Consider the following 26177-nt stretch of genomic DNA (forward strand, 5'->3'; position numbering starts at 1 on the left):
ATTAGATATAACAATGATGGATAGTAGTTTACCGTAAAGTGCAGCATGTTATCTAGGCAGTTTGTAAAAAAAAAAAGATATTAGTAATAATTGTACCATATTTCGTTAATGCTGTGTATGCCAATTTGTAAATTACTAGGTGTGCAGGCAAGGAAAACATGGACAGTTCATGTTTGTGATGATGGAACCCCTTCACATACACATCTGGGAATAAAACATCTTTCTCCGGTGCTGACCAGCTGGCATTATGCATGTTTTAATTCATAATGCAATTGCAACAACCTTGTATTGTGTACCACCTGGGATATATCATGAGATATGCATGCCAGAGCCAAGAAGACATGGTTTAATCTAAATGACATCAAGCCAATACTGTAAAAATCATTTTAGGGTGATCTTTGTTCAAAATTCGGAAAAAGCATGTTCTTTAATGCCTGTAAAGGTGCTGCTATCTATGCGATTTGTGTAATAATATTATTATTAAAGGATGTAAACTATGCCCTTACTTTTTTACAGAAACTACCAAAGGTGAACAAGGAACTTGCTCTCAAGTTATTAGAAGAGGAAGAAGATGAGCAGCCATTGCAGAAGAGGAAACAGAAGGTAATGGTTACTTTCATTAGGCCAGGCAGTCATAAAGCTAAATTTCATGAATACACAGGGTGTGCACCAAAAGCCTTTGAATACCCAGTTATTGCTTTTTAAATGAGCAAATACATTACTATGCAGCACATCTATGCAGAGGTGTGGCAGGCCCATCCACTTCGGGCTGCCTGCAGAAAACTACAGAGGGATCTGATACAAGATCAGTCATGCTATTTTATGCTGTATTGCTAAACTGTTTGTGCAAGAAATACATAGATTTCTCCCAAGATTCAAATAACAGTACACCTTCCTTTTGTATTTAGAATGTATTTTCTTATCCCAGAGTTATTATTATTATTAACCAGTATTTATAGACTTTACCTTCAAAACACAGGATGGAAATGTGTGTCTGTTTTCCTTTGCTTTGAATGAGGAATAGTTGCAGAATGTTACACAATAACAGCATTGCCAATTTCCAGGCAGTGGTATTTATTGGACACTAAAAACTTGTAATGACTGTAAACCTGAAGTGTGAGACTATTTAAAGGGTGTAAATTGTTAGGGTAGAGGGCGACAGCTGTTTTTCTCCCCCTTCCTCCTGTAGAGCAACATTCCATCAAAGTTTCATTCATAGTCCATGTACAGCGCTGCGTAATACATTGGCGCTATATAAATACTGTTTAATTTTAATAATAATAATTGTTGAATTTTAGTTTAAAGTATGCCGACATCTGTAAAGCCCATCTACATTCTCACTGACAAAGATGCAATAGTACTTATTTAAATGATAAAAGCTAGATACGTTTATTACATACATTTTTTTGCATTGTATTTATTCTGTGCATTTGTTTTATTCTATGACCCCAGTATTGTCCTAGGATAGTAATTACTTCTTTCTCTAGTGGTAGTGAAATGATCTAAGTTGCTATCTATGTATGCTAAGTTAGCTGTAAGCGCAATTTGTTTGTTGTGGTTTTAAAAAATAAATCTTTTATACGGAAAATGTGTTCGACAACACTTGGGATGGTTGGGATCTTTAGTAGCAGTAGAGATGTAGTCACTCAGGCTCCTGAATTGGAATCTCTCATTTCGAGCATAGCTAGCAATTTTGTGTATCGGGCAGATGCTGATGAAGTCTATGCTGCATATATTTTTAGCATTTGTCCTATACACTGGCTTGTTTCCTTTATAAGAGTTATAGGAACTTAATTCCACATTATGGATATATTTATATAATATAATAATAATAAACAGGATTTATATAGAGCCAACATATTACACAGCGCTGTACATTAAATAAGGGTAGCAAATAACAGACAGTTACAGACAGTGACATAGTTAGGAGAAGAGGACCCTGCCCCCAGGAGCCTACAATTTAGGTAGGGGAAGTCTCACACAATATATACAGTGGAACCTTTTAGACCTTTCTATGGTCCTTGTAAGGACCTCAGTCGATGGCTTTCAGTATGTAAATGCAGCATGGTTTTATCATCATTTTGAAATTTTTCTCTGATCAGACTAGTGTCAAAGAGAGGCAATTTTAGGCTAAATGTTCTCTTTTACTTTTACGCTTTTATTATATCTTTCTGGTCGAAAAATATTAAAAAAAAATTTGATAGGACTAACCACCTCCCTTTTTTTTTATTTTAGAAAATGACAAACATACTTAGTGACGACCGATTTAAAGTCATGTTTGAGAATCCAGACTTCCAAGTGGATGAGAAGAGTGAGGAGTACCGGCTGCTGAACCCTCTTGTGTCTAAAATCAGCCAGAAGAGGAAAAAGAAGCTGAAAGAAATGGCAGAGTTGGAGTCCAAGGGACAGGTGCAGTATAGACACTTTTCATACCTCACATAATGAGATGCCTGATATAGCTTCTGTATTTGTTGTAATAGAATGTTGTACTGTGCCAGCTATCCACAGAAAGGGATCTTGTAGGTTTGTGTTAAAGATATCTGTTCATTTCCACTCATTGCCCATTATATTAACACAATTTAAAGTGGACCTGTCAACTACACATATCAAAAGCATCTATTTTTTTGTCCCACTTTGTAAATATATAGTCAGATGACTGCACGCATGGCTAATACTGCTGCATATTTTTCCTTATGGAAAAGAATCTCATATTTGTAGTTTCAAATAAGGTTAAAGAATGCCTTTGGAATGTGCTGGAACAACCACTTGCAATCCTTATTGTGAGTTCATGTGACATAGGATTATTTTTATTAAAGTTGCAGCTTTAAACATATTTAAAATGGCTTTCAAATGAATGAATATGGTAAAGCCGTATGAGATTTTAGAAATTTGGTCTACTATCTATTTTAAATAAAATCCCCGGCCTGATGGCTGTTTTGTTGGCAGTTTGGTAGCATCTATAGATAATTGCCTCTAAAAATATAACCCAAAGAAAAGCTTGGTGCAGGTGTTGCCTCTTCTAAGGAAGAAGTTTTAAATATCTCTGTCCCACTTGAACTGATGAGTTTTATAAATAGTCTGAAGCGCGTAAAACCATTTGCAAGATTGTCATTCATTTCTAATTGTGTCTCCAGGAGGAAGAGGAAGAGCCAGAAGGAAAGCCAAGTGATGCAGAGAGCTCAGAATCTTCCGATGATGAAAAGGCATGGGTCGAAGAGGTCAGGAAACAGCGCAGGCTGCTACGCCAAGAGGAAAAAACCAAGAGGCAGGAAAGAGAGAAAGAAGATCAACAAACTGCCCTCCAGCCTCAGTTTTATGAGATAAAAGCAGGAGAGGAATTCCGCAGCTTCCAGGATGCCGCAAAGAAGCAAAAGTTGATGAGGTAGGTGTGAGGACGTGCCTAATTATCTGTCCTCTTCTGACTTCCAGCTAAGCGCCTTAGCACTTGTGGACCTCAAATAACCTGCACTGCCCACCCATTACTGGCCTACCTATGAAAATAATCGATGGCTGGGTTTGTGTTCTATTCAGACCTTGAAATAAGTCTTAGAACCCCTTACCTCTATACTTGTTCTGGGTCAAGAAAGCATTTACATCAAAGCATCAGAATAACAGCCTGAAAAGTGGTGTTTTTAAAAGGCAAGTTCAGCAATGGCAACCTGCATTCATTTTACATACTAGTGACCCTTAAAAATAGGATTCTCTTGTGAAATTATTGGGGCTGGCTATTAAAATAAAAGGCCAGCTTATAAAGCAGAGATTTTGCTTTGCTGCAGCCATAGCACTGCTTTAAAAAACAAAAAACAAAAAAACACATGAGCCCAATTATGATTCATAGCATCAGGACTCGAGAGCAAGTTAAGTCACAAACAAAATGGAGCTTATTCTGCAGCATTTTGCAGCAAATACAACATGGGATATATGGGCGAAGTTGTGGAGTTTTTTATCATTCATATTGTCTGGTTTTCTAACACTTAATCCTGCCAACATACATTAAAGAATACAAAAGCGAAAGCATATGGGACTTTAACGGCAGTAGATATTGTAAAAATTATCATAAATCTTTAATTTCCTTCATTAAACACAACATTTAAAAGATACATGCCTCTTTCCCTATTCCAAATTTTAGGAAGAGTCTAACTGACATTGTAACATACATGGGCTAGATGTAATGTACACATTACATAAGTTGAGATCATCCAACGCATTTCGCAGACTATGTCTGCTTCCTCAGCGATGTAATTCGTACAGCTAGTAGATGTATCAGCACTACAACATGATACAAAAAAACAATAAATATAGTTTCATTGTATACATAATTTCTTCAACATCACCAATTTGTTCTATACAAACCAAAGGTTGTGGAGTTGTAAAGCTGTGGAGTTTTCACCATTATGTCTGCTGGAGAATGATTAGATATTAACTTTCATTTATAACTTTACCCTTAATGGAGCATTTGCCAAAAACAACCCATCAGGTCTCATTTTGTTTTAAATGATGGCTAGTATTCAGATAAAATTGTTTCAGAATGTGTATTCTTTATGTAATTTAAGCAGTGGAGCTGTTACTACATGGAGAGGTCACTATTTGGTCTTTACATTTTCAGCATAATTCCATTATTGGAGCCCTTTCATAAAGCATTTGCAGGCCACAAAAAAAAACACTAGAAGCCTGGGTGTCCTAATGGCAGCACTGTCTACTGTATGCTGTATCCAGCATATGACGCAGGACCAGGAATACGAAATTATTCTAACTGCACTAGTTGCCCACTTGCTCCAGGTTTATTATTTAGAAAACATTAAGACCAGGGACAGTTTTATGTTCTGAGTTGTATACAAACTAAAGTCTGTTTACTAATCTATCATAAGCAAGATCATCCAAAGTTAGATTACAACCCAACTGTTGTACTATATAAGGCATGCAGACCATGATATTTGACTCTATGTTTGCAATTCTGGTAACGCTGATTACAACCCGTCTTGTAATGGTAGAAGCCATCTTATCACAAAACATCTGGGTGCCAAGGTGTATGCAGAGGCTGTAACATTAAATCAATATTCGTCCCACTATCATTATTCCTGTGCAAGGCAGAGATATAAAGGCTGCAGTGTTTAGAAACTGAATTCCAGCTCTTTCAATAGACACTTGTCCCTTTACCTGTGTGTGCTGAGACATATTATTCAAGTACGTTTACTAAGTGAAAGTGTCCCGTGTGTGAAAAGCACAGGAATAAACTAATCTAAATAAATGTAAACTACATTTGTTGTGTGTATGCACAGAGCTTTAGGTTAAAGAATACTATATAGTGTCTTCCTTCAGAATTGCATACAGTTGGCTGCGTGTAAAGAAATATTTCCTCGAGGACAAGAACATGACTCTGATAAGCATCTTATACTTTCATACTGGGAATGTTGTCAGACTTGGTATATAAATTATACCTGAGAAATACATAAATAAAAGCGCTTGTAGAATTTTTGTTATCACCCAGCAATGCCTGATAAGGTATAGATATTATCACATGAAATAGTTTGTGTGCCTGCAGGGATAGGTTAGATATACATCCCAACACATATCCAAACCCAAGAACAAACATTCAGAATATTGCAGCTGCCTTATTTCAGCCTAGAAATAAAAAAATTGACATCACCTTTTGACTTTTCCAGAAATCCAATGCTTTTATAACTCCCTGTGGACTAAAATCTCTTTCTTATGATATGGTCATAAGAATAGTGGTCTAAATCTGGATTGATCGGCCTAGAATGGGAACACTTCTTTTTTAGTGATAAAGTAGAATGCATGAGCGTTATCACCAATGAAAAGGAAGTGTGTTAGATGGATCACTTGGGTAAAAGAAAAATTAAAAATAGAAAAAGAAAACCAATGCAGCCACCACATCTAAGGACTATTAATCTGTAGTATATTACATTTTTGAGTGTGGGTTTGGATTCTTCAATACTTTGTGCTTGTAATTTATGATGTGGGTAATATAAACTTGGATCTGTTTCCTTGTACATGCTGAAAGGCTATTAAGATAAAGGAATTCCAACCATGAGATAACCGGTGAACTACAAACATGTTTATTTTGTTGCTTTTGAATTAACATAACTGCAGCTTACATTGCCTCTGTCTTCGTGGGTTGAGCTTTTTCTTAGAGAATCCTTATCTGAATAGATAGCATGAATTTTTATATGCACAGAGTAAAGTAATAAATTTGTTGCATAACATGTAGGCAATTAGTAATGATCTTGTGATCTGTCTGGCACATTAGCCTTTTTCCTAGAAAAGACCAGTTAGTCACCTTTAATACATGAACTTACCTTGTATCCTTACCCAAAGAATGCCGTCATGTGATCAGTGACATCATTAACAGAGATTGATGTCTAGTTAGTAATCAATGGAAAGTTCAAGTCATTCCAGAAGCTCCGGCCTTGGGCATGTATTGTGGTTTATTGTTACTGAACGGAAGAAGGGTTATCTGTCAACAGGGTTTGGAAGTACATCGAAATGCTGAGGAGTTTCCACAGCATTGACATCAGTATGTTCTCCTTCTTCTTTTACGTAACCAGTATTATTATTTGCGATGCAATGTAACACAAAGTGGAAGTGATTATCAGTCATGATGTAAAATTTCATTGCTGATGATTCTAGTTTCTTATCCGGTCTTCCTACCACAGAAGTCCTGGTCTGCAGGGGAATAGGAGAAGCTAATCTTAAAGTCAAATATAAGTACTTAATATGCATTTCCTATTGAAACCAGGGTCTCAAATACATTAAAGTGTAGGAAGTTAGGGTGTTTATAGCCTAAATCAGCATTTCATGACTTGTTTAACCTTGGGGAATCCTTTAAATAACTGCCAGGTCTTCAGGGATCCTCTTCTATACTTACTATATCCACAGCTCACAATATATTAGTGTGGTGGTCAGTGGACAAATGGTTCTTGCATTCCTGGCCATAGGAAGGAATTCCTTCCTTACTGATAAAATATTATTGGTTATCAGTGACTGCACAAATTGCTTAAAGAACACCTAGCAAACTCTGGAGGAATCCTGGTTGAGAAACACTGGCCTAAAAACATTGCTAGTAAAACCATAGAATCACTTATTGTAGTTTAGGGAGATACCTGGCGAAGATAGAAGTTGTGGTTAATTTATTGACAGGTCCACCTGCTAGTGAAATCTTGAATTTTAGTTAATTCTTATACAATAGGTAACTATATGATAAGCCAAACGTCTAACCGTCTGCCACTATAGGGACAAGTTCATTATAAAATAGCTGTTTAGGGCTGTCTCTGCTACTAATTTTGATTTGTCATAAAAATGTAGATTTAACTTGGAGTTGTTTTTTAATCTCTCACAATGTTGATGTTTCCTGACGTTCTATTACTGATTTACCTGCAAAAGGATGTTGGCAAATCACTTACAGAAAAGTTATATTCATTGAATAAATGGTCATCTTCAAGAAGGCAGCACTGCGGAAGCAACCTCATCTTGTTCCTCTTTTACAGTACAGTTTTTGCTAGCACTCATTGCATTTTAATGTGGGCGGATATAAATTCATGCAATGAGCGTTTGAAGTGGAAGGACTATTACTTTCTATTTCCCCATTTTTAGATATACTCTTTTTATATACAATGTATGCAACCAAGCCAGGGTTGGCCTCATGTGTTTCATAATGTCCTAAAGAATCAGTTTATTATTATTATTATTATTATTATTATTAAACAGGATTTATATAACGCCAACATATTACGCAGCCCCCATATCTGCAAAGAGATGCAGCAGAAGAGGAGAGGTGGGAAGGATGGATGAGTCTGGCTGCAGCATTCATAATAGATTGTAGAGGAGAGAGTCGGGTTAGTGGAATACCAGAGAGGAGGAGGTTACAGTAGTCAAGACCAGAGATAATAAAGAGCCATGTATCTTGTATGGTGGTGGTCTCAGGGTCAGTTTACTCAGAATAGTAAGTTTTGGGTTAAAGTAGGAGTATTGAACTGGCTTTCCCTGTCTTTCAAGGATTCTGGCAATGGCCAATGACCTTGGCGGCCTTGAGGGTTCCTAACTTGCCTTGAAATTGGTGTAGGTTCTGTCATTTCAAACATGATGACCCTTTAAATGTGTGTCCACTCAGAACCCATAACCTGGCCAGGTTCATTCACCCACTATTTTGTATAATGATTGAGACCCCTAGTGCAATAATTTTCTTAAAACACCACAGCTCTGACCTCGTAGATCAGGGGTGTCTAAACTTTTTGCAAAGGGGGCCAGATTTGGTGAGGTGAAAATGTTTAGGGGCTGACCATTCAGCACGCACCCTTAGTTAGTGTTGGCGTAGTCTGCACTGCTCCCCCACAGCACAGGCCCACCAGGGTGATGCAAGGGATTTCCTGTCAGTGTGTCTGTGTGGGCTCCGTGCAGAGCACGTTCTTGGAATCAGAGTGAGGGTGGTCCATGCGGGTCCCGCACAGCTATACTATATCACTATAATGATGTAGGGGATTACCTGTGCACTCATGGGGACTCCAATCCAGTGCCCGCCAAGTAGCCGGCCGATAATTGCAAGGCAGTTGGCATCAACTCCAATGAAATATAAAATAGCTTTTTTTGTATGCATGTATTTTGTACTGTGGTCAACAATGCTGGCAGGACGCATATTATTGATTTTATGACAGAGGCTGCGAACCGGGGAAATCTTAACACGGGCCACAATTGTCCCCCAGGCCGGTCTTTGGACATGCCTTGCCGTAGATAAACACATTTTTGTTAGTAATAGGAAATATGTTCTAAAGGAAACAAAGTTATTGTGAAGGTTTTGGTGTTTTTCAAACAGGACTGATCTAGAAACATGATCCAGGGCACATGCCCGAGATAAAGCATACGCGGAAGGAGCTCTCTTGAAATGTAAAACAAAGTGCCCTGGAAAATGTTCCTAGATCAGTCCTGTCTCTTCCACTCCCAACGTCACTTCCTGCCACAATGATTCTTATGTCCCTGCTTGTGCCTTATACATAAAGCCTTTTTGTGCTTTAACTGGCAGTTTCTTGAACGAAAGACTTTTGTGACATGTTAATTCATTTTTGCAACCGGTACTCTTTCTGAGGCTTTAACTGCGTTCACACGTGCAATAATTGTCCTTTCCTACGACAAAAGACTGCACAATGCATGAATGAGCGTTGTACATACAGCGCCGTTCTGCCCTTTGGGGAGGGAAGGGGGAGATCAACGGAGCAGCACCCTGCTGCTCCCTCTCCCATTCACTTTTTTTGCAATCAAAGTCGTCCATCCTGGTGGATTCATGAACGACAACGCTTTACTTACCAGATTCTTGTCCAATATCAGCCCTGAGCCAATTATTGGACGAGAATCATCTGACGTGTCTACGTCAAAAAAGCTGCATGTGTTGAAGTGCATGAGCAACATATTGACATAACAAGCTTGATGCATTCCCTATGGATGCATCAGGATGCTTTGCTTTGAATAATTTCTGATATGCCATGTTGAAATTTAAGCCAAACAAGCTTCCATGGTGACTCCACAATTGCTTTCAATTGAAAGCTTTGGCTGTTTGTTCCATTTGGAGTTTGCTGGGAGGCAGTAGAGACAAAAACTAACTTGCAGAGCTCTCCACATTCTACATATTTTAGCTATTTAGGACACATAGATCCCAATTTCTGTTCAGCTAGATGAAACACAAAGGGGGATAACAAAGGAGACTGAAGATGGAGGGGGTGGTCATTAATGGTCAGGGTAAATTATTTGCCTTTAAGTCCTTGCTAGACCTACCTATGCCAGCATTTCCTACAGCATTCAGTAAATGATCTATCCAAAAATTCTTTCCTAAATTTACCTCCCTGGTTAGCTGTATTTACTACATACATTACTCCCCTGATAAGCTCGTCATATTCCTCTGACATTGCATAGAATCTCCTTATAATATTTGTAAGATGACTTTGTATTGACAGGTAATAATAAAAAGTAATGACAGGGACATGAGCTACTCAGAAACATTAACACATTTTAGAGTTTAACTATGCATCAGATTTCTGCTTTGATCATGTTGTATATTTCATGATCAAGTTCAGTAACATTAGACAATAATTTCATGGTTTTGTCACACCCCTAATTTCTGTAAGTTTAGGTATTGGAGTTTTTATTATAATTATGAGGGATCCTGGGAGATTTTGCTTACTATAAAAAAAAGTTACATTGACACAAAATTATTTAACAAATTTTAAGGCCTTTTTGGTTGCACTTTATCTTTTTGGATAGTTTCAGTGTCATCCTTCTTACTTTGTTTAGTTTTGTTGGAACATCCTGACCTTGTTTTTTTTTTATGGTCAAGTGAAAGTGTTCAAGTTGTAAATCAGATGAACCGAATGACTACAATTACTGTTCTTCAAAAATAGTATTTGGCCGGCTGGTAAAAGCATGAACATTGGGCGCAATCATGTTGTGTTTTTGTTAAAATGTAGGTCATTTGTTGATGCAGAAATAATTACCAAGAATAGGCAGATGGGAAACAAATGAGTGTGTTATGCAGAAATACAGAATTAAACTGCTCACACGGCTTTGCTGATTACTAACCTTTTATGTGTTCTGTAAAAGGGGTTCATCATTCTTATTACTGGGCTGTAACCGGAAACTACATTATATCATATAAGAGATTCATAAGAGAGGTTCATAAAACACTTGCTTTAGAGGCTTTCTCTGACAGATCTATCTGTTATTGGGGCATGTTTTATTAAATATCTCCAAGGCTGGAGAGGATACACTTTCATCAGTGAAGCTGGGTGATCCAGCAAACCTGGAACCATTTGCTAACAAGTATTTTAAATCCTGAACCTGATCCATTCTGATTGTGTATGGTATGTCTTCAATTCTGCCTGCCAAATTTCAGCCGTGTATCCAATTATTTTCCCCTGCAATCCCCATCTGATTGTGTATGGTACGTCTCCCATTGTAGATGAATTTATTGCACCAACTTTAATCTCCCCATAGATTTATCTATTCACTATCCCTCAGTTCCAGCACTTTGATCTTTATTGTCCTGCCAACCCCTCCCCTACCCAGGTTCAACTGATATCCCAAATTCCTTGTTACTCCCATCAGTCCATACATATTAGGGGCCCAAAGCACTTCTATTTAAACAATAGGCAAGGTCATGTGCCCAAATCCTAAGTGCCAAAATTATAAGTGCAATGGGAATTATTCCAGGGAAAAGATGCAGAAATTGGAACAGATTTAGACATACTTTTTTACTCTGCAAATTCCATGTTCTGCCTTTGGACTGATTCATCCACCTGGACTCCCAACACACCTCTACTGCTGCCATTCTGAACTGCTATTTCACCAAGCCATCTCTGTGAATGACTCACCATATTTCACTCCTGGAACTCAACACGCTTAGAAGCCTCACTACCACACATATTACAGGACCTGCTCTCATGGACCTCAGTTTGCCACATAGTTTATTGTACTCATAAGGTTCGCAAATATCTGCTAAAATGTATTATTGACTTGGCACTCTCTTTGCTGGCTCTATCCCCCCTCCTCCCCAATCTGATAACTCATTGTCTCTCTGCTCCTTCACCCTCCTGATTTCTGTCTCTGCTCCTGCACTTTTTTCTGGTACCCAACCCTGGTCCCCCGCACAGCATCTCCCTTCCATATACTCTCAGCAAGACACTCCCTTCTCCTAACCTCATCCCCATTCACCCTACCCATAAGTTCTTACCCCCTCTCTCTGGCAGTCTATGGAATGCCTGATCTGTTGGCAATGAATTAACCTCCATACACAACCTTCTCCTTTCTAAATCTCTGAACTTTCTGACTCTCACTGAAACTTGGCTTTACTCCTCTGGCTCTGCCTCTGCTGCTGCTCTCTCCTATAGAGACCTGCACTTTACATATACACCTAGACTTAGCAACAAAGTAGAAGGGGGTGTGGGTCTCCTTCTCTCACCTAACTGTACATACGGAGTCTTTCCTACCCCATCCTCTCTCATTTTTCACCTCTTTTGAAGTCCACTCTGTCCGTCTCTTTAGCCCATTACCCTTCATTGTTGCTGTTGTCTACCGTCCCCCAGGCCCAGTCTCACAATTTTTGGATAACTTTGCCCCCTGGCTCCCACACATTCTTTCCCATAACCTGCCCACCCTCATCCTCGGTGACTTTAATGTTGCAGTGGATGAGCCCAACCATCTTTCCTCAGCCAAACAGCTCCCGATTACCTCCTCATTTGGACACAGAACATAAACGGCCCCACACACATAGCCGGACACAATTTAGACCTGGTATTTTCTAAATTATGCAACCTCACCCTCCTTGACAAGTCGCCATTTCCCCTTTCTGATCACAACCTTATCACCTTCAACCTATGAAACTTTTGCCCCCCTTTGCCACACCCCAGACCTGGTCAATGGCAGATAGATATCTGTAACCTCGACCACAACCTATTCTCAAACTGCCTTGCGTCCCTAAACCCCAAATCTGGCCTCAGCGCTGACTTCATGGACTACACAGCCAAGCTACAAAGCTTTAACACAGAGCTCACTGTCACCAAGCAAAATTACTTCTCTGCTGGTATTTCCTCTCAAGCTCCCAATCATGCAACTTCTTTTTAATAATTGACTCCCTCCTAAAGCGCACACCTGCCCCCCCACGACAACCTTCACTGCCGAAGACATTGTCACCTACTTTAGAGAGAAAATTGACAAAATCAGACGTGTCTGCTCCCCGGGCCACTACAACCATATCCACCCCTTCCACCTGTAAATCATCACTGGGTTCCCTCAGCCCTGTTGCTGTGGATGAATTTTCCACTCTTCTCTAATCATCTCCATTCACTACCTGTCCGCTTGCCCCAATTCCCTCTGATCTAGTCTGCCCATTCTGATCTGATCTACTACGTGCCCATTCCTCCACCCTGGCCCCCGCCCTATCCTGAAGAAACCCTCACTAGACCCGTCACTACCCTCTAGCTTAAGTCCTTTACTCATATGTCTCCAAACTTCTTGAACGCCTTGTCTACAAATGATTTATTGTTTACCTGAGCACCAACTCTCTCCTTGACCCTCCCCAGTCTGGTTTTCGAGCTGCCCATTCCACTGAAACAGCCCTTACAAAAGTGACCAATTAGAGCTAAGTCTTAAGGCAACTTTTCCCTCCTCCTTCTCCTTGATATTTCCTCTGCTTTTGACACTGTTGATCACCCCCTTCTAATACAAATCATGCACTCCATTGGTATCTGTGACACTGCTCTCTCTTGGTTTACTTCCTATCTGTCTGACCACTCCTTTCAAGTTTCTTTCAATGGTAATTCCTCCTCACCCACTCTCCTACCTGTTGGTGTTCCGCAAGGGTCAGTCCTTGGACCGGTTCTCTTTTCTCTGCACACCTCCTCTCTGGGTAGTCGCATATCCTCCTTTGGCTTACAGTACCATCTGTATGCTAATGACACTAAAATCTATCTGTCCCCCCCTGACCTGTCTCCCTCAATTCTGGATAAGGTTTCATGCTGCCTGTCAGCCATCTCCTCATAGATGTCTGACCGATTCCTGAAACCCAATCTGAATAAAACAGAACTCCTCATCATCCCCCCTCAAATTCCAATCTCCCCCTGACATACTGTTAACAACACTGGTATTCGGCCCTCCCCTCAGGCATGTTGTCTTGGTGTCACCTTTGACTCGGCCCTCTCATTTACCTCCCATATTCAGAACATTTCTAGGTCCTGCCACTTTCATCCACGCAACATCTCCAAAATCCGCCCCTACCTGTCCCCTGAGACCACCAAACTCCTTGTACACACTCTTATCATCTCTCATCTGGACTACTGTAACCTCCTTCTCTCTGGTATTCCACTAACCCGACTTTCTCCTCCACAATCTAATAAGAATGCTGCAGCCAGAGTCATCCTTCCCTCCGCTCCTCTTCTGCTGCCTCTCTTTATAGTTCTCTTCATTAGTTTCCTCTTCACCTTGGAATCACATTCAAGCTCCTGTGCTTTGCCTTCAAATCCCTCCACAGTTCTTGTCCCACTTACCTTTCTGACCTGGTAAAAAAAATACTCCCCCAGCCGCTCTTTCCGCTCCTCCAACAACCTACTAACGACTTTCTCACACATAACCTCCTCACACGCACGGCTCCAAGACTTTTCAAGAGCTGCCCCAACTCTCTGGACAAGTCTTCCCTGTCCTATTCGGCTTGCTCCTACTTTCTGCTTTTTTTTTTTAAGCCATTTTTTTAAACTTGCCTACCGATCTTCTTCTGTCTTTTGAAACCATCACTACTTCCCACCACTACATATCTCCCCTCCTATTGTGTGCTTATTACCCTACCTACTGGATTGTAAGCTCTTCAGGGCAGGGTCCTCGCCTCCTGTGTCACTGTCTGTATTCCCAGGCACATTGTTTTGTATTTTGTGAGTATTAGAAATATTTTTATGTGTTTGCAGGATTGATTGGGATGTGTAGTTGTAGTAGTATGGGAACTGGTGGTCGTGAATGTATCCCATACTTGCAAAATATTCCTTTTAAGCTCCGTGGAACAACATTGGTTTTACGTATTTCTATTTTTTTTCTTTGCCTGCCATGTAAATAAGTTTTTTTTCTCCAACAAGCAAATATGCTGTGCCTAATCCTCTGGCATCTAACCATGAGTTGTGGGCGGCGTGACCCTTTCTTTTTGTGGGGATGGCAAGTCTTGGCTGAGTGAAGCACTTGTTTATTAGGCTGTAGAAGAAGCAGACAGTGTGTGCTCTTTGTGCTTTCACTTGTGATGAATGATTGTCTGAGTGATCTGAAATCAGGCCGGAAAAGAGCGGATATGTGTCCCGCCACTGAAATTCATTCTCATAGAGAAAATTAGAACGTGGAGCTGGAATTCCTTATTACAAAAAGCATTTCATAAATTAATAAAAGGGGAAAACAAGGTGATGGCATTGAGCAGACACATGACAGAATAGGAGCCCAGCACACAATCTGGAGGGCACATAGAATTAAAAGCTTAGTAACCAATATTGTACAAAGGCAAACTTAGGTGCTTGAGTTTGTTTCAGCTTTTTTCTTGCAGAAGGAACAGACTATGTCTCTTCTACAATAAAACAAACGTATCCGCCTTATGTATTTTTTGAACACTCACCTCTTCTTGCTTCTTTGGCATAGCCCACATGTTTATCGGGTCTTATTCTGAGATCACGATCTTTGGGAATCTTGATTGGCCAGGCCAGAATGATGTAACTCCTACACATGTGCACGGAAGGTCATTCATTACCAGCAGCCAGCTATACATAGTTAGGTTGAAAAAAGTCCATCAACTTCAAGCACTAGGAAAAGAACAATATCCCAGATAAAAAAGCCTATGGACATAGTTGATTCAGCGGAAGGAAAAAAAACCCAGGTACATTTTGCTCCAACGAGAAAAAAAAATCCTTCCTATGTTAGAATCATACACCACGTTGCATGTGCACAGCTCTGTGAACATTTCAGTGAAGACTGCAAACAGGCAGGAAGGTTTGTTTTATTGTAGTAAAGACATAGCTTGTCCCTACTGCAATAAAGACCCTACATACCTGCAGTTTCATTTTTAGGTGTACTTCAACTTTTAGACACTTCTCAGTAATTCTGCAAACTTGTGTGAGTTTAAAAAAAGAAAAACTAACGAGAAGAAGTACAGATGATATACAGCGTGGATGCAAAAGGAGACAACCTTGAAGTTTTTTCTTTAGCTTGACCCTTTTTATCCATACTTCATTTATCCATTCTACTATATTACTGAAAATTGCAGGGTTTGAATGAGGCCAGGAATGGTACCCATAGAAAGGACACTACAAAGGTTGTATAAGGTGATTTATTACAATATGTCGTTCATGAATTCACAGTCTTTCATCCTTTGTGGTGTTCTTGAAAGTATAGTGCTTGCATACTTTTTTTTTTTAAACCTTTCTTGAAAAAAGGGCTACATTTAAAACATAGATAAATGTTAAGTCAACTCTATGTGGTTTACAGTGACTAGGTTCACTTGCTTCCTGCAATGATGTATAATGCCAGGATCATAGAGGAAGATAACATGAACGTGTTATTTCTGAACAAGGCTGCATAGAACTCATTCAAGTTGCTGAGGCTTTTTTAAACCATCTACTTTTAGATGATGCTCAGTTGACACCGTCCAAGTTTTCAGTGCCTACCAAATTAATGTCACAAGTAATGATCACAGCAAAGAATAACTGGTCAGCAGCCACATTCTTATACCAAGCAGGAGGGCTCCAGTCTGCCAGCCTTTGCCCGCGACTGATCTCCAGCCATGCTAAGCTCCCTGGTTACAGAAAACACAGAAGATGTTTGTACAAGGATTTAGCAGGAAAGTCAGAGCTCATGGCAGAAAGTTCAATCAAACCAATTGTCTTACAGCCGCGGTAGGGGGATTTCAGATATTTATAGGATAGGTCTGTCCGATAAAGCAGAAAACCTTTGGCTCATTAACAGTTTAAGGCTTGTTAAGTATGGCATTAAAATAGCTTGACCTACCTCTCTTAGGATAATATGGCACAAAGCCCCATGCCCATGTGGGAAGCCCTATATGAAAGCTTCTACGTCTGATTTATAGACTACATTTCTGATAAGCTGAACTAATTTCACTGAATTGTAGCAGAAGTAATATGAGGTGGAATAGCAGCTTCCATCTGATTCTTATTATACTGCTAATCTCCGATAGACTTTCTATACCAAGCATGGGCAAACTATAGCCCATTGGGCTTTTTAATCCGGCCCTTCAAATGGTGCAAACAGCCATCACTAGGTGCGCAACGGAAATTTCCAATTATTTTGTCTTGCATTCAACACAAAATAACTGTATTGAATGCAATACAATGGACTTTTATATCTCAAAGCGGTACATTGTCTTTCATGAAAATTAATTTTACAGTATAATAAAGTTTGTAACACAAAATCATGTCAAAGTTTGATATTACATTTATTTTTTTTTTTTAATTTTTTAATTTTTATTTTTTGACATGATTTTTTGTTTCAAACTTTATTATACTTATATTCTTATACAATTATATTATACTGTAAAATAAAATTTCAATAAAAACAGTGTTCTGCTTTTAGACTTGTAAAAAAGGACAGAAATGAACCACCCAGGTAGTTAAACAACAATAAATGCTGTTGTATAAAGCAGAGTAAAAAAATTGGACAGTTCTGTTAGGAAAATATGGCAGCTGAGACTGTAAACCACCCATACCTAAGGAATATTCAGACAGACTGGTCATAAGGGGAATAAGTTGTAAAAACCAGTTTATATCCTGTTTTGTCCCTGTTCTGACCTCCTTCCCCTCGGCTTTCTTTAGCAGTAAACACAGTGAGTGCAGGAGATTGGTTTAATCATGAACATCTAATCACCTTCTAGTGTCCATGAGACAAGACAAGAAGCAACCTAAGCTGGCTGTTACAAGAGACAGCAGCTATGCACAGAACCATACTGACCCTTGCAGAAGTGTCAGTGATTGAAAAGATGCATCAGACATTTGCAGCAGGGGCTGCTGGAAATAGAAGGGTAGAACCTGGTCTTTTGTGGAATAGTCATGGTGTGCCAGTATTGGGCTACACTATAAATGGATTTAAAGAAACTTGTTATAAAAGAAATAATAATTGTATTTTTGCTCCCTCCTGTCATGCTGACACTCCTGCTTCAATACTTGAGTCATTGACCATTTTTAATGCTCAGACAGAGGTTGTAATGCGGTTACTTCTTCCTCATTCCAGCTAGTGGCTCCCTCAGGTGAGATGCTCTACCTTCAGCATCTCAATACGGAATAAATGGGGACTATCCTCTGTTAAATTTGAAAACTCTGATTAAGAACTGTGGCCAGCAATATTTAATGATCCAACCTGTTGCAACCTTTCAGTGTGAGCTGCAGCTTATCAACTCGGCTAACTTTAAGATTGAAAAAGAAACAGAATAGACAAAAGAACCACTGTATAATAATCATCACAATCCTGCAAGCAGAGCTGTTAGACTGCTCCTGTGTTTAGAACAAACTTCCAAACATTTCTAACACTATTTTATTAGCTTCTTCTACAGTTATACAGGAGATTTTTTTGGTACCCCGGTACAGCAAACTAGCATTCTCCATTATAAAACAGAACCAATACATGATGCTTGAAAAAACACTTACTGAAATAATCCCCTTGAAAACTATGTATTGTTCTATAAACCTGAACTACAGATAAGTACCGATAGTCCCTGGCTTAAGGACATCCTACATGCAGACGACTCCTAGATACGCACAGGGTTTTCCCTGCTCGCTTGTGGGCAGAAGGAAGGCTTGGAGGGGGGAGGGGCCAGTTTGCATGACTTGCAGAAAAAATCTTTTGCTAAACACAGCTGAGGTTGTGGGTGATCTTAGGGAGGTAAGCTCTTTCTGCAGCCTCTTGTAACTCTTTTTAATGACCAAGACAAACTCTGCAGTTTCTTTTTGCATATCAAAGCACAGCTTGCTGCAGAAGTTAATGAATGTCTAGGTTTTTTTTTTGTTTTTGTTTTTTTTGCTTTGTTTATGATTAGCTCACAGTGAGGATTTTATACAGTAACTGACACCACGCTGCCTAATAATATGTTAAGACAAACATCAGTCCTAATTTCATTTATTATAAATATGTACCTGTTCCGACTTACAAACAAACTCATCTTAAGAACAAACCTACAGTCCCTATCTTGTATGTAACCCGGGGACTACCTGTATTTGACAGCCATATTTGACATATCTTAATATGGGATAAGTAAAGGCATGTTGGGGAAGAGGAATTTTTATTTATTTTTAAAAATACCATTTTTATTTATTAATAAAAAATCTAGAAGTGACTATAATAAAGAAAAATACAGAAACAGATTAAAGGAAAGGGTGGTATTCGAGGAGAGCTGTAATAAACATTACAATTTAACCTTAAGCAAATATAACAGTGCCAGTCGTGACATTGTAAGCACATTGTACAATATAAAAGAAAACAAAGTAGTCAAAGTGTGGAAAGTGGATAAACATAGAAGACTGTGCTCCAGACAAGCCACAGTAAAATTAGCAATAATATAAAAATCAAACATTTAACAAAAGTATCAGTGTCACTCAGGTTATAGTAGCCACATTGTATATCATATAATAGAACAAGGTAAGCAGTGTAGCAACAAAATAAAGAAAGAAAGACAAGAAACTAGGGAGGGGGGCATTTTTTTTCCAATCGGTTTAATTGAACTATTCTTTAATTATTATTTGCATTTGTTAAAGTCTTCATAAAGTTCAGCTGAACATTATAGATTCTTCCATGGACATGAAAATGTCAAGATAATGCATTAAAACCCCTGCAATGTATTATCAGGTTACAGAAGACACTGCAGCAGAAAAGATTTGTGGTTATGTAATGTAGATGACTGGGTTCATCTGTCAGCTGATCAGAGTAACTTCTAGATTAGGATTCATTCATCTCATCATATAGCAGTCAGTGATAGATTTCTTTGACTGAGCATTGCAGGCTTTATATTTAGCACTTGGGTAATCTGATCATGCACATTTTAAACTTTTTTTTAGACATCAGGGCAGTGCTGGAAAAGAGCCAGCCGTGTTATAGGATTTGCCCTGCTATCCAGAGAATCTCAGATGACATGTTGGTCTTGTCTTACACATACTTTTCTGAGAAAATCAGCACAGACAAGGGTATTCGCAAAGCAATTGTTAGCGACCATGACCAAATTTCATTATTATTATTATTCTGTATTTTTTTCTAAGCCAGAAACTTAGTTCATATAAACAGTACAGTGTAATTTATTTGTGTATTTATGAATACTTATTTATTAATCCTTAATATGAATCCTTTTTTACCTAAGTTAACTAAAGGACCTAAATCTTAATATGAGCCGTATTCTGCTACACAGCAGTATTAGGGGAGGGAGTGTTAGCCAGAAAGGTACCTTTGCATTGCATTGCATTGCATTGCCTGTCTAACTCTGTAAAAAGGAGCAAATTACAATTCCATTAGGCTTTCTTCTGACTACGGAGGCCACTTATCCAGTGTTTCTGTATGCAAAGGAATGCTAAGTAGTCATCATCCCTATTTAGCTTAGAATACACTTCTGAGTGCAATTTGGTTCTGGCATGTGATCAGCTGTGCTTTAGAAACCATTGGGTTTTTTTTTTTGGTCGATATGTGGGAGCTCACATCATTATTTGACACAAAGAGCAGCCCAGATATAGACAGAACAAAACCTAAAAACTGTTTATTTGGCTTTGCTGACATTGAAAGCAAACAACAAACATAAAAAACAACTGCTAATTATCATTAGGATTCCTAAAAAAAAAAAAAACTGAAACGTAAGACTGTGTGGGGGAAAAAAAAATATGTGAACCCTTTAAAGGTTAAAACTGTTGCGATATGTGAATTATATAATTGTATGTAGACCTGCAAAATTAACCACGGCATTGCTGGAGTTGTATAATGGTTTTGTGTGCCCTAAATATAGCACACATGTGATGTAACTGTGAATGGTGTGTGGCAAAACTGCACTGACCATGGTATGAGCTTAAAGCACCATAGGTAAATATAATGAGTCTACTCATTGTATACACATGGCACACATATGTCACAGTCCTTGTACCCACAAATATTGCTTCAATTACTGTGCAAAAGAACAAAAGTTTATTTTTAAAGGCAGAGACAGAGCAGGCAGGGCTTAGTAGTATGTAAAGGTAGTGGTGGAAAGTAGTGATGGTTTCAAAAGACAGAAGAAGATGGGTAGGCAAATTTGAAAAAATGGGTTTTCAGTGCTCTTTTAAATGAGCAGAAAGTAGGAGCAAGCGTATAGAATGAGAAAGACCATAGGAAGCTTGTGGGTCAATGGTGTGCAATGCAGAGTTTAGGGGTCTGTAATATGTAATGTAGAGTTTAGGGGACAGTGGTAGGTGATGCCTGGTTCAGGGGTTAGAAATGTAGTATACAACATGCAGTTCAGTGGTCATTAGTATCTAATGCCGAGTCCAGATATTAGAAGTGTGTATTGCAGTTTATTGCAATAAATGTTAGCATTCCTCCACTAAATAATAGCAGTACATACAGGTAAATGTCCTCCGTTATTAAAGCATTTTCAAATAGGTCTACTATGGTTGCAGGTTTATTGTCACCCAAGAACAAGAATTGTGTTAGAACTACAGAACACTTTCCACTCACCTCATCTCAGTAACAAGGAGAGGTTTTTAGATATTAGCACAGCATTATCAGCTCACTATTGGATGTTAGGAGTTGTGGCTTTCTATAATTGATCCACATGACATTTTTTTCATAATAAAGCCCTATTCACAACGCTAATCCCAACGTATGGCATTCTGTTTTCAGCTATGTGGCTAATTTTTTAATTTCATTGGACTCATTTGAAAATATCTATCATTTTTTGGAAATAAAGATATAAATCCTGGTGTCTTTGCTTTGTGAATTGAGCTTTTTTTGTTGTCTAGCAGTTAGGCATGGGACTCATGGATATATTCTATTTCACAAAATATTAGGTAGTGTTTGAAGTTCTCTATTGGCAGTAATAAAGCAGAATTCATTCTGACTTTTTTTTTGTTGGTGAGTTGAATTAGTTTAGGATTTCCACTCTCTTTAATATTGTACTTAGATGAACTATGAGGAGTTCAAGGTTTTTGAGTGAACAAATGTTTCTAGTGTATGTTGAGTTTGTTTTGTGTCTATGACAACTGTGACAGGTGCTCAGCTGACAGAACATGTCCACCAGCAATATATAAGGATTGCCAAACATGGCGAGGAATATATAAGGAAACTCAATCCAGTGACTTATATCAGATGATACCTGCAGCAAAAAAATGATTAGCCTATGTCAAAATGTTGTAATGGGGTTTATTGAGGGACATTAAAGTCGATATTGTTTTTACTTGTGTCTCTTGCAAAATAAATGCTTTTAGGGCATCCAAACATAAGACAATAAAAGAACTAAAAATTATAATATACATTCGTATAAATTCAGGGGTATGGAGAAAGTTGTATAGTAGTTTTAAGAGTTTAAAAATGCTATTTAACATTCTGATTAGGTGATATTTACATTTATATTCTACATTTCTCTTTTTCAGTCTGAGCAACAAAAAAAGCGACAAGAAGCAGAAAAACAACACAAAGAGGAAAGGAAAAAACTGCGGCGTTCAGCTGGACACTTGAGGAGTAAACCTGCAAAGGGGAGACCGTTTTATTAACAGACTGGACTGGACTGGACCATCATGAATGAATCTAAATCCAAGCACAGTGATTTGTATATACGCACAGGATTGTCCAATCTGTACAGAGCCATACAACTCACAAATCAGTAATGCTTGGATTCCTGAATTGTGGTAGACAGATCTGTGTGTTAATTTTCTGGATAATCATTTTCAGTCTGGCAGGATTATTGTTTTACAGCAACATAAAGTGTCACCTATGGAATGTGGATGAAGATCTGGGCTTTATTAACTCTGACACCACTCTAACTCCGACTGATCACCAGGGGATGAAGTTAGAATCGGAGATCCACCTATGGTTAGCAGAAGCCCTGTCCATTCTCACACATTTTTAATAAATCATTATTTTTTTTCTACTTTTTTTTATGTGTCATTTGTATAAAGGTTATTGAGAGAGTTCAGAAATACAGCCAGTTTTATCATTCTCTAAAAATTGAGGAAAGCTACATGAACATGTTTAGGTGAATGCATTTGATGAACCATAAATATAATTCATGTAAAGCAGATTACATTAGACACATTGGTGCACAATGCTGCAGATAACATGTCACCTAACCCTGGCTAAATGACAGCATATTTTGGGATTCCCATTGATGAAGAAATGACCAGTCTATAATTGTAATGGTTTGATTGATTGATTGCTTCTGTGGACAGGTGTCTTTATACAGGTACTGTAACAAGCTTGGATTAAGAGAACTTCCTTAGGGTGCTCCTAATCTCAGCTCATACCTACATACAGGGAAGACACCTGATGGGAGGGAGCCTGAAATCTTGCTGGTTGATAGGGGATCAAATACTTATTTTACTCTTTACAAAGCCCATCAAGCTCTGACTTTTTTTTGAGGATTCTTTTGTTGTTATTCTGTCTCTCACAGCTACAATAAACCTACCATTACAATTATAGACTCGTCATTTCTTTGTCACAGCAAACATATAAAATCAGCAGGGGATCCAATACTTTTTTCCCCTCACTGTTATATATACATATATATATATATATATATATATACAGTGGTATATAAGTCCGCTTCGGAATAAATATATATATATATACAGTGGTATATAAGTCCGCTTCGGAATAAGTCCAACTTGGTAAAAGTCCTGTTTCAACACGAATAATTTTGCTTGGTATACAACCTTTGTGCTAGAACTTGTATGGGTCAAAATGAGGCATAACACTGCGCGCTACCCTTTTTTTTACCTCTCTCGAGACAAAGCCATGACTGCCCACAAGCGTCAGTATGCCAGTTGCTACTATTCAGTGAACAACCCGCGCTATAACTCTCTGTGAATTACATAACATCTCCTCCTTCCTTCTCAGCACCACCCTAGTAGGCACTCAACTCTTCTCAGCAAGGTAAAGTGAGGGTAAATTTTAATTTATTTCATCTATTTGCTTTTGTATTTATGTATTTTAGTATTAGGCAGTGTTTAAATTATTTTATACAGCCCCATCTATGTATATTATGCCAATAACTATAGGATTTTTTTTTCATGGGAACGGATTAATCATTTGCCTTTTCATGTCACCTTCTATGTGGTCCCAGCTGCTGCTGTTGTGGAAGTGCATCTTATAATTCAGCACTGACAACTAGGAAATGTAGTCAGCCTGTACAAGTTACTCTCCTGGTTTCTGTGTGATCTTGTTGCTAAAATAGCAATAATTATTGGAAGAACAAGGAATGTGGATGGAAGAGCCGAGTCAATTTTTACAATAAAAGGTAGAAGGCTTTCTTCTATCCTTTTTTTAGTGGCATGGAAGTGAAGGGACCTGCACTGGTAGATGCCAGGATTTCTTCATTGTACAAGTACCTGACTCCACCATTCATTGAGGGAGTTGTACCATGGAGCACTCCCACCTAACAAATGCTATTCTATACTAGTAGACCCCCATGGTTATTGATAAAGACAATGTTATTTTCTGGTTGATATGAGTTAATATGTAACTTCTTCATGAATGATGATAAGCTATACAATAGAGGTGGAAGTATAGAAGATGCCAGGACTTGAGATGACCATGAAGGTGAGAAGAGGGGATAAGACTAAACTTTAAAAACAAAAATTGCAAGCAGACAGCTCCTTGTTGCAGAACAGACATGCTATGTTCCTGCAGCATTAAAACAAACTTACATTCCAGTTTGCAATCATCTGTTGAATGTACAATGAATGAATGAAGAGTTCAGTGTACAATCCTGGCATACCCAGGTGCCAGGAATAATAGAACTCCCTTAAATTTGTGCCATTTTGGTCTGACCAGTCAAGATGGCCAAAGACCTGAACCCAAAAGGCAAGTTGTTGGAGCTGGTGATAAAGCCAAAAGGTTTATTTAGCTCTGCTTCAAGTTTTAAGATGTCACTGGACTGCATAGAAGACCTTTTTTTAAAAAAAAAGAATATTTGCATATTTTTTGTAAAATAGTTATTCTTTGTGATTCCGTAGCATGGCCACATCAAGAGATGGAGGACTAAAAAGTAGTAGCGACCCTGCAATTAAGATAGGGACAATAACAAAGATACAAGATGAATTCAGAGATTTACAGGAGAAAAAAAACATATTAACCTTTATATTTATATTTCAAATTCTGACCTTATTAAAGATTTAGGGATCATAAATGTATCTGGCGAGTGTTCTGTTATGTCAGCTTTTCTGTTACAAGGATTAGTTTGTGCAATTGATTAACAAGTAAATATCATCCGATTCTGGAATGTCTGTCCTCCCACTGAACACCTGCAGCAATGGCTCATTGCAGTCCCTCTGTGCTCCTACTCCTGCACATTTCTACAAAGAGGAAAAATCCTCCCCAATGTCCTTCCTGGGTCTGCTTAAGCTCTTACGAAATCTCATAATTTCCAATACCATTGCCAAACTGTTGGTATCCTTGAATACCATATCCTGCAGATGTCAAAGTTGAACTTCCTTTGTTGGTGTGTCGATCGCTGGGAGAAAACGTTCCCTTTGCACCGTGCAAGCACTTGGTTGAGTTTTGTCATTTGTACATCTGTTCACAAAAGGAAAGTAGGTAAAGATCAGTGATTTGATTTATGACAGAGAAATCTTGTAGTCTTCAGAAACCTTGCCATTTTTGTACATTTTCATTTCACCTTATTACGTTCATGCAATATTGTACATTATGGGCTGTAATGACATGGTGTCACTCTATGCAGCATTATCTTGTGAATGCAAGGTGAGGATGGCTTTTAATGCCCTGATCCCACAGGAGTTATAATTATTGGTTCCACTCTCTTCCACTGATGGATGAGGACATGAGTTTAGGAAGCCCAACTGAAGAGAGCACTAAAAATTCTCTGCTAAGTACACATGTTGTAGTAGAGTTGTAGTAGCCAAAAAAACCCTCCCATTTTTTCCTTGGCAGGGCTCTAAAGCAGGGGTCCCCAACCTGGCCTTCTGACAGGTGGGTCTTGAGAGCACAGAGACTAGCGGTGGTCCGTAGCCCCAGCCGGTGCACCCCCCAGTGGGGTCAGGAGAAAGACTTTTCTTGGGGGGGGGGACCATGTCACCCCTGGGCGGGTTGTGCCTCTGCACAGGCTCAGACCTGCGATGGGAGAGTGGATTCTGGCATCATGACATTACTCTAGGGGAAGTTTCTTACCCTTTGAGTGACACACAGCTCCTGCACATGTCCAGGGACCGCAGATTTAGTGGTCTAAGAGCTCCGAAAGGTTGGGGACCACTGGTCTAGAGCACTAATGACAATGACATTGTTTTTTTAGCTGGTCTGTCTCCCTTTCAAGGTCATCTACAGACCTTCCACTCCGATGAAAGGGCCACCTACACCTTTTTCTACCTCTCAGCACTCTTTTAGGTGGAAAAAACATTAAACAAGAATTACAATTTTACTTAACTCACAGTAGACTTTCACATTGGGCATGACATTGCTGTCTTTTCAGGTAG

The 26177-nt window shown here is 38.8% G+C and overlaps 1 protein-coding gene across 1 annotated transcript in view; it reads left to right on the forward strand.

Moving 5' to 3' along the window:
• The window catches only part of NOL10 (nucleolar protein 10), a 43276-nt gene extending 20655 nt beyond the window's left edge, over positions 1-22621 (forward strand). The window contains exons 15-22 of the mRNA XM_072410088.1: positions 517-603; positions 2236-2409; positions 3135-3382; positions 7083-7104; positions 15785-15806; positions 18574-18629; positions 18894-18899; positions 22125-22621. Coding sequence (XP_072266189.1) covers positions 517-603; positions 2236-2409; positions 3135-3382; positions 7083-7104; positions 15785-15806; positions 18574-18629; positions 18894-18899; positions 22125-22244 — 735 coding nt within the window. The 3' untranslated portion in view covers positions 22245-22621. The remainder of the gene's footprint in view (positions 1-516; positions 604-2235; positions 2410-3134; positions 3383-7082; positions 7105-15784; positions 15807-18573; positions 18630-18893; positions 18900-22124) is intronic.
• The last annotated feature ends 3556 nt before the right edge of the window (positions 22622-26177 follow it).

Source organism: Pyxicephalus adspersus, chromosome 4 (genome assembly GCF_032062135.1).
Source record: "Pyxicephalus adspersus chromosome 4, UCB_Pads_2.0, whole genome shotgun sequence".
Taxonomy (NCBI): domain Eukaryota; kingdom Metazoa; phylum Chordata; class Amphibia; order Anura; family Pyxicephalidae; genus Pyxicephalus; species Pyxicephalus adspersus.